At 37.8% G+C, this 12,359-nt stretch overlaps 1 protein-coding gene across 4 annotated transcripts in view; it reads right to left on the bottom strand.

The window, feature by feature from the left end:
- ITPR2 (inositol 1,4,5-trisphosphate receptor type 2) overlaps positions 1-12,359 on the bottom strand; it is a 562,910-nt gene that overhangs the window by 135,829 nt on the left and 414,722 nt on the right. For all 4 annotated transcript variants that reach the window (XR_002645176.2, XM_089919972.1, XM_022577817.3 and 1 more), the window contains 2 exons: positions 11,161-11,256; positions 9,562-9,684 (listed from right to left, as the gene is read on the bottom strand). Coding sequence is in view for 3 of the 4 variants with exons in the window: in XM_089919972.1 (XP_089776098.1) it covers positions 9,562-9,684; positions 11,161-11,256 (219 nt within the window). In the remaining variant the exon portion in view is untranslated. The remainder of the gene's footprint in view (positions 1-9,561; positions 9,685-11,160; positions 11,257-12,359) is intronic.

Below are 12,359 nucleotides of genomic sequence, written 5' to 3' on the forward strand. Positions count from 1 at the left end.
TTTTCTGTATGCGGGCCTCTCATTGTTGTGGCCTCTCCCGTTGCGGAGCACAGGCTCCGGACGCACAGGCTCAGCCCATTATTTTTTACTCTTGGTTACCAAGAAGCTCAGAGCTACCACTGATAAACAGTGAGGATATTGGCAGAGACCGTTAGCACACTTAGATTTTTTTCCTTCTCAAGGCTTTGATCTTGTATTCTAACAGTCTAATTTTACAAGTGCATTTCTCATTCAATCTCAAATTCCTTTTATAAGTAGGTAAGGTATAAATAAATACATAAATATCCAGTAGCTGGTTAGTTACTTTGTTATGTTATTTAAAACATAATCTATTCCAGTAAAAGAGCCATCAGGGTCCAACTACTCTCTAGTTGGTGTCCAATAGGTCTCTGAAAGTTTGCTCTGCAAACATAGCTCATGGATACTCATCATATGTTTTTAGAGAAAGCTGAAGTCAGAGAAGTTGAGTGATGTAATCGGCTAATGGAGAAAGTACAGGGTTCAGGGTGAATAAGAGTTAAGCTGCTTGTACTATATTCTAGCCAGCAAATTGCTGAGCTACAAGTGCCTCTGTGAGCTGAAAACCCAGCTGTGTTTTCTACTCTCTGCACTACAAGCAATAATAAAGATGAAGAAATTGTTAGTTAAAACCCTTCAAAGATATGAAAGATGGAAGTTATGTATCCAATTACAAGCTCATCCTTCTATTTCTACAAATAAAGTAAATGAAGCAATGCTGATTACTACATATTAGCGTAAGAAAATAGAAGCGGCAAAGAGGTGAAGCAGCCTAAGTCTCTAAGGAAAACATTTTAAGTAGTTCGAGCAATACATACATTTCATATGGCTTCAGTATAAATTAAAATTTAGCTACTTGGAGTAATGTATACGCATATCCCTTAAAATGAATATAGCTCAAGCAACAGCAGCTATGAGACCAAAATTCTAAGAAAAAAACCCCAGATTAATGAGGACTATCAAGCTATCTAGCAAGTTCTGTCAGCATGACAGAAAGCATCCCAGTCCTTGAAACAGGATGGCAGTTCCTACCATCCTCTCCCCTGAAAGGAAAGAAAGAGATATTGGCTTTGGCTGGGGACAGGGTAACAAACCAAAGGTCTAAAATATGCTAGGAGATGTATGTATTTCCCTGCATGGAAAAAAAATATATAGATGCAGCCCTGCCTGGTATCTCTAGCTCTCCTAATAGATTTTGAATTCAATGAATACAGTTGAAATCAGAGCAGACCTAAGGAGGAGCTGAAGACACCGTGAAGGCCTCTTATGTTGCTAGAATTCAGACTGATGCTCTAATAATTATGTCGCTCAGAAATAAATATAAATCTACCAAACATGAAATGTTAAGCAGAAAAATATTTGCTTCCACTGAACTTGGCTTCAAGATCCTCACAGCAAACTAACAATCAGAAGTCCAATTTTGATCCATTTCCTGGACTATATTTTTTTATTGCTCCCACTCACCACGAATCTGAGAGGTCATATAAATGGCTGTAATCCCAAGATTCTCTGTTGCTTGTTGAAAGATATGTAGGTGCCTATTTGAGGATTTAAATACCTAAGCATTTTTCCCTGTGATATTTTTCTTTGTGGGAAGTTTTTTTGTTTTGTTTTGTTTTTTAATGAGGCCTTATGGGTACCCAGATTTTGTGAATCTGCTGCTAATTATGTAGCCTAGACTTATATACATGAAATAAAGAACAACTCTAGAATTATACACAGCATAAGCTAGTGTGAAAGAATGTATGCAGTTTGGGGTGAACATAATAGATATAAGAACTCAAAATAAAGAAAGATCATTGTTGACTGGAAATGGGGTAAGTAGGTTTCAATTTGAAGTTTAAAGGAACTAAGGTAATACTAAACGAATTTTAAGAACAGGAGGAGATATTAGTTCAGCAGAAAGGTGGCATCATGAATGAAAATAAGAAAAGTTCCTGACGAGGGAAGATATCACAGGGTCCTATCTATGTAGGGTTTGCTGACGTGATTGGCAAAGAATAAACTACAAAATTAAAAAGAAAGTCCATAGCAGTTGAATAAGATCCTTGACTGCCAGAATGCTAATATCAATTTTGTAGGATTCTATAAATCTTCCAGAGTACCTGCATTATATAAAAATATTCTCAGCACACATGCATTTTTACAAGAAATTATTCCCCCAAACTCTTCTTGAGTATCTACCATAGCTAGGTATGTACTTGACACAGGAACAGAAAAAGATAACTGTCTGTGCACAAGGATTTACACTCCAGTGGGGAAAAATAGCATTAATTTTATGATATTTGATGATAATGATGATAACAGTAAAATATTTTTATTCAGTTTTTTATTATAATACTTAAATTATAAAATACTAAATTTTTAAAGTGTATCATGTCCTACTCATTCATTCACTCATTCATGCAATATTTGTTAAATGCCTACAATCAGGGTCATTACAGTTATCAAAGATGTTGACTCAATTCAAATGATTGTAATTCATTTCATATAAACACATAAGTAGATACCATACAAAATCCTTACCAATATTCCCCAAAGAAGTTCCTTTCTCTAAAATATCTATGGTGCATGAGTCATTGCCTCTGCCTGGAATGTTCTCCCCCTTCCCCCTATTCTTCACGATTTAGTTCAAGTGTCACCTCTTCCATGAATTCTCTCCTGACTCCTCAGGGAAGCGTGTCTTGCGCACACCTCCATTTTAACCTAAGTACATTCAGTTATAATGATTAATCTGTCTCCCTCTCTCCCCTCCAACACACACTCAATTGTGAGCTTTTTGATGGCATCTTTATTCATTTTCTATCTTAGCAACTGAAGCAATGCTTGACATAAGAGGTGCTCAATAAATGTTCTTGAATGACTATCTTATAATAAATGAGCCTCAGGTGCAGTGTTTGTGAGTATTATAGTGTTCAAGTGCTGGTGGCTGGTTGAAGGTCCAGCTATTTATTCCTGTAAACATGCCAAGCTCACTGCCACTTTCCAGCCATCTGTGGGATGCTCCCCCACACTCTGCCCCATCATATACCGCTGACTTTTGCTTTTTCACTTAGATCTAACTTCAGTTTCACCTTCCCAGAGAAAACCCTCTTGATCAGCCAATCTACAACAGTGCCTCCCGAGTGTCTTTCATCACACCCTCTTCTCATTCACTGCAGAGCCTGTGTCACTATCTACCATCTCTGGTTCGTCTATTTGTCACTCTGCTCCCAGTCAGAATGTAAATGTCCTGACAGCTGATCTCTTGTTGGTCTCCTTCACTACTGTATCCTAGTATCTAGTACAGTGCCTGACACCTGGTAAAGCACTCAAAAGTCCATGCAATTGAATAAAAAAGGAATGAGAACTTTAGATCCTTTACTCTACAAGTGGCAAACTATGGCTCCTGAGCTGCATTTTGCCTGCTGGGTGAGTTTTGCTTCGACTGCTCACTGTTTTACAAATTTTTGAATGAGTTGCCAATTTTAAAAAATTAGGAGCTTTCACATTTTTTAAATTTCAAAATTCGGACTTTTTGAAATAGTGAAAGAAGAAGAAATTCAGAGCCTGCAAGCCCAGTTGGAAAGTCAGAAGAGGTAAGCAACATCTTTACCATATCACCCCATCAACCCAGCCTCACCTGCCCCTGTATCACTCATTTTTGTTTGGCCCTGAAGGTGGTTTGGATTTTGACCCTGATCTCTTCCAGTAAAGGTCGCACATGCCCTACACCACACTCACATAACTACTACAAACCCTTCCCCCATGGACCGCTGTTACTACTAAACCTTGGACTATGTCTTTAGAGATAAATTAACACAAGAACTCACCTTTTTATTATTCCTGCATTATGACACGGAAAAATTACATAGTTAAAAGCAAAAACTGAATTCATTATACACTAGAAGAAAATCTAGGTAAGTGTTTAACAGACCTCAAGGTGGTGGAAGAAAACTATCATTAAAACATTAAAAAGCAAATGAACCAGGATGAAGTAGATGTAACTACTATGACTAAGATTTATTAACCTTAACTAAAGTTCACTAAGACAAAAATGAACCCCAACTGAAGAATGGGTAAACACAATTTCAAGTAATTCAGAGAATAAATAGAAATGACCAAATAACATATTAAAAGACAGTCCAGGGCTTCCCTGGTGGCGCCGTGGTTGAGAGTCCGCCTGCCAATGCAGGGGACACGGGTTCGTGCCCCGGTCTGGGAAGATCTCACATGCCACGGAGCGGCTGGGCCCGTGAGCCATGGCCGCTGAGCCTGCGCGTCCGGAGCCTGTGCTCCGCAATGGGAGAGGCCACAACAGTGAGAGGCCCGCCTACCGCAAAACAAACAAACAAAAAAAGCCAGTCCATTTTATTAGTAATCCAAAAGATGTGAATTAAAATGAGATCCCTTTTCATCTATCTCATTAATTCATTCAGCAAACATGTGTTGAGTGGTCACTATGTTCCTGACACTATCAACTTGGTGAAGCTTTTTTTAAATGGTAATAATTCTAAGATTCAGTAAGATGACTACCATCACACTGTGAAAAACAATTTTATAATGTGTATCAAGAACCATAAAATAGTTACTACCCTGCAACCTAGTAATTAAACTTCTTGGAATTTATCCTAGGCAAATAGTCAGTGTAGCAGACAAGGATTAATGTATGAGGATGTTAATCATAGAGTAATTTATAATATCAAAAACATTAGAAACCTAAATGTCTAACAATAAAGAGTGATTAAATAAATTATGGTACATTCAAACGATGAACAATTATGCAGACATTAAAATTACGTTTTCAAAGACTATTTAATGACATGGGAAATGCTGATGAAAAAATTTAAAGCCTATATTTAAAAAATAATTTCATATATCCAATGAAAGGGATCCATTCTTTCTCGCCTGAAGAGCCAGGAGTTATTTTTGCCTTCCACAGGCTTGCTATATAATATTTCTCCCCATCTTGAAAAGCACATAACACTTCTCCCTATACTTAATTCTAGTAGGCATTGAAATAAAGGGTGTCACTGCAGCATTATTCACAATAGCCAAGATATGGAAACAATGTAGCTGTCTGTCAATGGATAAGTGGATAAAGAAGATGTGGTATAGATATACAATGGAATCTTATTCAGCCATGAGAAAGGAGATCCTTCTGTTTGCAAAAACCTGGATGAAACTTGAGGGCCTTACGCTTAGTGAAATAAGTCAGACAGAGAAAGACAAATCCTGTATAATATCACTTAGATGTGCTATCTAAAAATGACAAACTCAGAGAAAGAGCGTAGAGCGGTGGTCACCAGGGTTTGGGAGGTGGGGGAAAGAGGGAGAGATATGGGGGTCAAAGGGTACAAACTACCAGTTATAAGATTAATAAATTCTGAGGATCTAATGTACAGCCCAGTGATTATAGCTAATGATAGTGTATCATAAACTTGAATGTTGCCAAGAGAGGAGATCTTAAATGTTCTCACCACAAAAGAAAAATGATATTATGTTACTGGATTGGGTGTTAACTCATGCTATTGTGGTAATCATTTTGCAACATATAAATGTATCAAATCAACATGTTGTAACACCTTAAACTGATACAATATTATATGTCAATTATATCTCAGCACAACTGAGGAAGAAATGAAGCTAAACTAAACGTCTTGGAAAAACAGAAATCGCTACATGGAATCAAAGAAACAATATGACTTATATGTTAAACTTAACCTAAAGTACTGAGCAATGTTCTAGATTGCAGGCAGCAACTGTTCTATAGAAAGACAGGAATAAAGAGAAGGAACAGGAAGAAAGCAGAATGTAAAAGATCAAAACTAGAGCAGACAGAGGAGACAGAGACGCATGAGAAGGGCATGTGGAGGACAGAAAGTCTAAAACGGACACACAGCTGAGTTTTAAGGAAATTCTCTGCACGACACTATGGTACTAGAACTTAAGAAATTCCCTTTTTTGATGTATTTATAGTTCTATGTAGATCAGACAAGACACTTACAAGAAGCATTATTTTTTTCTTGTAACACCAACCACAGGAAGGGCCGAAAGGATGTCATGGTGGAAAAAGCAGAACTGCCTCACTACCATGAAAAGAATAACAACAAAAATTGAAAGTCTGAGGGCACCAAAATAAACTGTCTGTACAAAAGATGATTATAGTAAAACAAGGAGGAAGTTGAACCTCAGTTTTGGAATTACTGAACTGTGCAAAGGCAGAAATCAATCTGCATGGTCATTAGCATGCTGGAGCCAAACGATTCTGCATTCACAATGAAAACAGCCAAACCTGGATGCAAGAAAACACTTGGAGCACAGCTACATGGCTACTTCTGAAGCAGTGTTCACAACCACTGTCTTTGGCATTTGTGTCTCAGTATGGGGCCTATTTGGACAACAGGTTCATAACGAACTCAGCAACCATCTTTGGCCTCCTAAGAAACCAGCACGATATCCTGGCCTGGAGAAAGCCAAAGGAGTCATTTGTGGAAAGATCAAAAGAGCACAGCGGGCTCTCTTCTGGGTGAAAACTGAATTTTTCATTAAAATTGGTGGGAGGAGTCACCTCACAGAGAACACATTTATAAAGTGGCAAGGCAACAACTTCCTGTGTCGCTGTAAGAAAGTGAGCAGACCTTTGCTTAACTATACTGCTGGTTACATATACTGTTGCATATATTTTGCCATCCCTGTCCTTTCCTTGAGTTCCTAGAAGGGACTCCTATGGACTCTCGTTCCATGTTTACAGTCTTACCATTTAACCACAAGCCCTTAAGTATGCAGCAATTCCGAATCTCCTTCTTCCCCTCGCTCAGTCTGACATTCTCTCTCTTCCTGAAGACTGGCTTTATTTATGTATCTCTATATTGTACCATCCCAGCTCTGCAAACTACCACTTTTCTAACATTTTGGTTTTCAGAAATTCAGAAACCTCTAGATAACCATTCAGACCATTTTCACATCCACTGTTTCATCTCTTCATTTCAGTAAGTTGTTTTTAACCCTTTGTTACTTTTTTTTAACTGCTTCTGAATTCCCACTCCTTGGACAATTCCACCATCATCGTTGAATTTAATCTGTTATCTCCTAACAGTTTCATAAACTCAAATCCATCAAGATCATTGACCTTATGCTGTCTTCATTTTAAACTTCTTTCACATTTTATATCGTTATCTTTCAATCCATGACTAGCACTTGCATCCTTTATCCTTATTCTCCACTCTTCTCGACCTTCACCTTAACCTGTTTTTAAAAATCTGTATTCTCTACTCTTATACTTAATCCGCTTAAAACTGGACTGACCTAACATAGGTCTTTTCTTGACGTTGATTTTTTTATTGTTACTCATATTATAACTAGTAACATGAAACTGCATTTTTAAACGTTTTCTTCATGGGTATGAGGTGATCTGGCTCCAACATCTACTCCTCTATTTGTTCTAGGTCTGACTTGGCTGGTCTGGTTGTTCATTTCCCACTTAAAAGACACAGGGTCAGGTCTTGCTTGTGTAGCTGGGATAACCTTTCCAGACAGAGCAAGACTAGCTTTCAGTAAAAGGACATGGGTGGCTGTATTCCCTGACTTCCTTCTTCTAAAATTTATTACTGCTCATTCTGCCCTTCTCTTTTTTGCTGTTTTCCTTCCACAACGCTACAGCTTCTGAAATAACTCCTTGATCATGTACCCATGCTGTGTCACTGTATTTCTATATTAATTCTAGAAACCAATATGATTTTAATTCTCAGTTCGTGCTTTTTTTTTCTCTCTACTCTCATTCAGACTCTGGACAGTCCGTCTCTAGCTTGATTCAATTCCTGTCACCCAATTTCTTTCTCCCTTCCTTCCTTCCTCCCTTCCTTTCTTTCTCTTTCTTTTCTTTCCTTCCTTCTCTCTTTCTTTCTTCCTTTTCTTTTCTTTCTCTTTCTTTCTTTTTCTTTTCCTTTCTCTCTTTCCCTCCCTCTCTTTCTTCCTTTCCTTCCTTCCTTTTTTCTTTCTCTCTCTCTCTCTCTCCCTCCCTCCCTCTCTCTCTCTCCCTCTCTCTCGCTTTCTCTCTCTCTGTCACTTTCTTTTCCACATCCTAAATCTCTGTGTTCTACTTCCTTCAGTGTGCCCTTCATCTTAACTTTCAGTTCCTCAATAACTAAAATTCTCTCTTGTCTTCCTAGCTATAACCCATGTGCCCTCACCTTTTTCTTCTATATGTGCATTTCGCTATACTGTGAGAGACCTAAAAATCTTCTCAATGGTGCAACTGTATTACAAAATGATACCAGCTTCTTGTATTAGTATCTTTTAGAATTTGACTCCTTCCCTGAATTTTTTTTTTTTTTTTTTTTTCCGGTACGTGGGCCTCTCACTGCTGTGGCCTCTCCCGTTGCGGAGCACAGGCTCCGGACGCACAGGCTCCAGACGCGCAGGCCCAGCGGCCATGGCTCACGGGCCCAGGCGCTCCGCGGCATGTGGGATCTTCCCAGACTGGGGCACGAACCCGTGTCCCCTGCATCGGCAGGCGGACTCTCAACCACCGCGCTACCAGGGAAGCCCTCCTTCCCTGAATTTTTTGTAAAAATTATATTCAAGGTTACATACATTAGGGAGTTATACAAAGGACAGAAGGGCAATAACTGTCTAAAAGAGGAAACTTTTTAACACCTTAAGCTCACAGAGTGCTGTATGTCTATTACATCTCAATAAAAGTGGAAAAATTTAAAAACTAAAAAGATTAATCTACTCAGAGTCTTACTTATAGCTACCAATGTTTGTTCAATTATCTGGTAAGATGTACAGGGAAGCAGGAAAAGGAAGAGATTGTCAGTGGGAGAAAATGACTAGAAAGAGAGATTGGGAACGTCTAGAAGTCTGGACTTCATCCTGTAAGAAAATAAGAGCTATATGGATAAAATCAAATGGGCATATGTCATTTCAATTTTTTAACTTCTAAAAACTCTGCATTAGAAGATGCAAATTTAAAGCTGATCTTCAGGTTAATGAAATTAAATTTATCAAATAAAATTTATCAAGCACCTGTTTTCACAAGTTACTATAAAATAGAAATGGTTTTCCTTCAAAAGACTGTAAATTTAGCCTTATATTTATTAGAAGCCCAACAAAACCCAGTTAGAGGCTGTCACTTTAGAGCTTCTGCAGGAAACACGCCAACCTACAATTCAAAGAGGCCAGAAGCCTGTTTTGATCTGAATGCAATCCCTTACTTCATATCATACTCTCTATCTTCTCAGTAGCCTCTTTCCTCTCTCCTTCAAGACTTCCACCTGCTGCCGTGGTTTACCTATTCCTCAGGCTCTGACATGGGATTGTCTCCTCCCTGCTGGCCCAGTTTTTGGTACCAAGTATCGTTTTCTTGTGGACCAGCCCCTAGCACAGCCCTGGTGGCCACATCAGGCACTCTGGGAGCTTTGTCTTTTCCTTGACCCAGAGCAAGGAAGGCAAGTGCTGAAAAAATGGAGGGACCAGTACTTGAAAATATGATAGCAAGCATTGACACAAGACATGATTGATAAGATTAGCAAAACAATATAAAGATATAAAATGTGACACCTGATGGGCCAGAATATAGATATTGTGTCCAACATCTTTTGGGGAAACACCATCATCTCCGCCCTCATCATCCCCATGATCGCATTCCAATCCTTGGTTATAGGCATTCTTCACCACATCCACCTATCAAAAAACAAAGGGGAACAAGAAGGCTTGAAATGCCACAAACAACATGCATTTACATCATCTATGAGGTGTAATTAAAACTTGGAATGCTTCCTAAGACTTGAAAAGTATAAAAGAATTCTAAATGAAAACAGCCTAGGAAACCATCTGTATTTAAATGAATATGGAAGTATTTTCCTACAATATTCCCTGTTTTCTTTGCAAAATTTGGCTTTGGTTTTTTAATGCTGACTGTGCCAGAGTTCCCATCAACTGGGAGATGTTGGAACCCTGATAAACATCCATTATTTATTAAGGGCCCACTAATAACAAGAACACATGGTGCTAGACACCGTTCTCTGCCCTGAGGACCCAACAGTGGATACAACAGAGTATCTGCCCTCAGGGAACTTACTGTCAGCAAATCAAGAGGCCAACACAACTGTGAGACACTCAGCCAGCACAGGGCAGGGGCACTAACTCAGGCAAAAAGTTGAGGGTAGGTCACAAGGAGGAAGTAGATGATGGGATAAAAATGTTGTAGGCAAAGGAAATGGTATTTTCAAAGGGCTATTGTGCAGAGATATTATCGAATGAATATATAACTCACTGCTCCATTTAAGCATAAGAATAAGGAACGCCTTGCTCCTCTTAGCCCACTGCCTTCCATGGATGGAGTTTTTTGTTTTTGTTTTTTGCAGGTCCTATGCTCTCATTAAATGTATGTTAAATCAAACTGCATCTTATCTTTCTCTTTATCTGCCTTCTTTGAATCCATCCCTTACTATTAAAGAGAGCAAAAGAGTGCCTTCACAGGTTTCCCCATAGCACCAACAATGGTGTTTATAAGACTGGGACTTAGTCATTGGGGCGCTGGCTTATATGGTTCGAGAATGTTCTCAATGCTTTTGAAACCCAATGATTTTAAAGCATGGTGATATTTCTTCATAATTTCCATGTCACAAGTGAGGAGGAAAATGTAACTTCTACAATAGGAAGACACACTAATGATCTCTGTGGAATTCCCAGCAGGTCTCCACACAGTTTCCTCTAGGCTGAGTACTGTGTAACATTTTATTAATAAGAACAATTACCAAAGATATTTATTTTGTTTTTATTTTCAGAAAGAGGTATAAGTCAAATTTTTGAGGGGTACAAACATTTTTATATACCTTCCTCACCTATATTCCAATACAAAAACTAAAGCAAAATTTTTTTCTGGCAAAAATTAATTTGCAGACAGTTTAGGCAAGTGTGAAAATCTAGTTAAGAAAAGCACTTAAAGTGGATAAAGCCAATGAAGAAATAAGGACCCAAATCACACAGGCCTTCGCTATCATGGGGCTTCTGAGGTACTTGTAATAGCAGGTCTTGATGTGCCATCGTGCCTTGGTAGAGCAGTGAAAGCCAGCAGACATTTCCCCTGACATGCATACTATAAATTGTCCCTTTTAGGTTACACATTATTAACACAGCTTTCAAAAGTTTTCTTACCAGTTCTCTGGGTCTCATGTTAAATAGAATTCTTTCTGCATTCTCACTGTCATGTCTACTTTCCATGATGGCCAGCAAAAGCTTGGAGGCATTGTTCTAGAGATACAGATTGAGTTGATACACATGAAAGGTCTATTTCATGGATTAAAGATCCCCTCAATTTGTTTTAACTGAGATTATCAGGACTATTTTTTTTTAAATCAAGCAGAATTTTAAACTGCTAATTTAGCTTGGCTTATTAACATTTTAAAATAGAGTATTTTACTTTACTGTTAACACTAAATAAAAATAATGAATATGAGAGATATGTTACAAAGGATATTTTAAATATTGGTGAAAAGGAATTTTAAACACAAAATTGAGTTTATATATAAAATGCATTAAAATCTAATCATATCTTCCTTGACTATTTCCTAAATAGGCATTTCTATGATGAAACTTTAACAAGACACCAGTATCAACGACACATTCCACAAAAATGGCATATAATTTACAAAGAATTTAGCATAATTGTTTTAACACGAAACATTAACACACACTAGCAAATCAAAATTTTAAATAAATTTGAGCAATAATTAGTGAAAATTAATCTATAAAATTCTAAATTCATGAGTTAGAAACAAAATATTTATTGATAACAGTTTACTAGTCTCCCTACATGGTAGCATATATGCAACATTTTTACCATCTGGGTTGTAGAAGAATAATATTTTCTATTTCTGTTTAATAGAGAATAAAAACAGCTTACGCTGTCTTTGGTGTTTTCTAATTTAGTTTATAAATATATTGTCTCAAACATGCTTACATACTGAAATCAAAAACGTTTCTGATACAGCCAATTTATTATCCAAAACGGGTACAACATAGTTATACACCATCTTGCAACACAAATCTTCAACATTTGGAATGATGTTTCTTTTTTTTTTTTTTAAGTCTTTATTGAATTTGTTACAATATTTGGCCGCAAGGCATGTGGGATCTTAGCTCCCCAACCAGGGATCAAACCCACACCCCCTACACTGGAAGGTGAAGTCTTAACCACTGGACCGCCAGGAAAGTCCCTGGAATGATGTTTCTTTATACTGTGTTTTCAATAGCACTGCCCTAGAATTGTGGCAAACTGCAAGATGATAAACACGACCTGGGAGTGTTTTTGTAATATTCACTTAGATAAAAATCTCAACCTCCACACACGCAGA

This window comes from Delphinapterus leucas, chromosome 11 (assembly GCF_059928025.1).
Source record: "Delphinapterus leucas isolate spDelLeu-1000000601 "Yukka" chromosome 11, BTC_Dleu_Yukka2, whole genome shotgun sequence".
Classification (NCBI taxonomy): Eukaryota; Metazoa; Chordata; class Mammalia; order Artiodactyla; family Monodontidae; genus Delphinapterus; species Delphinapterus leucas.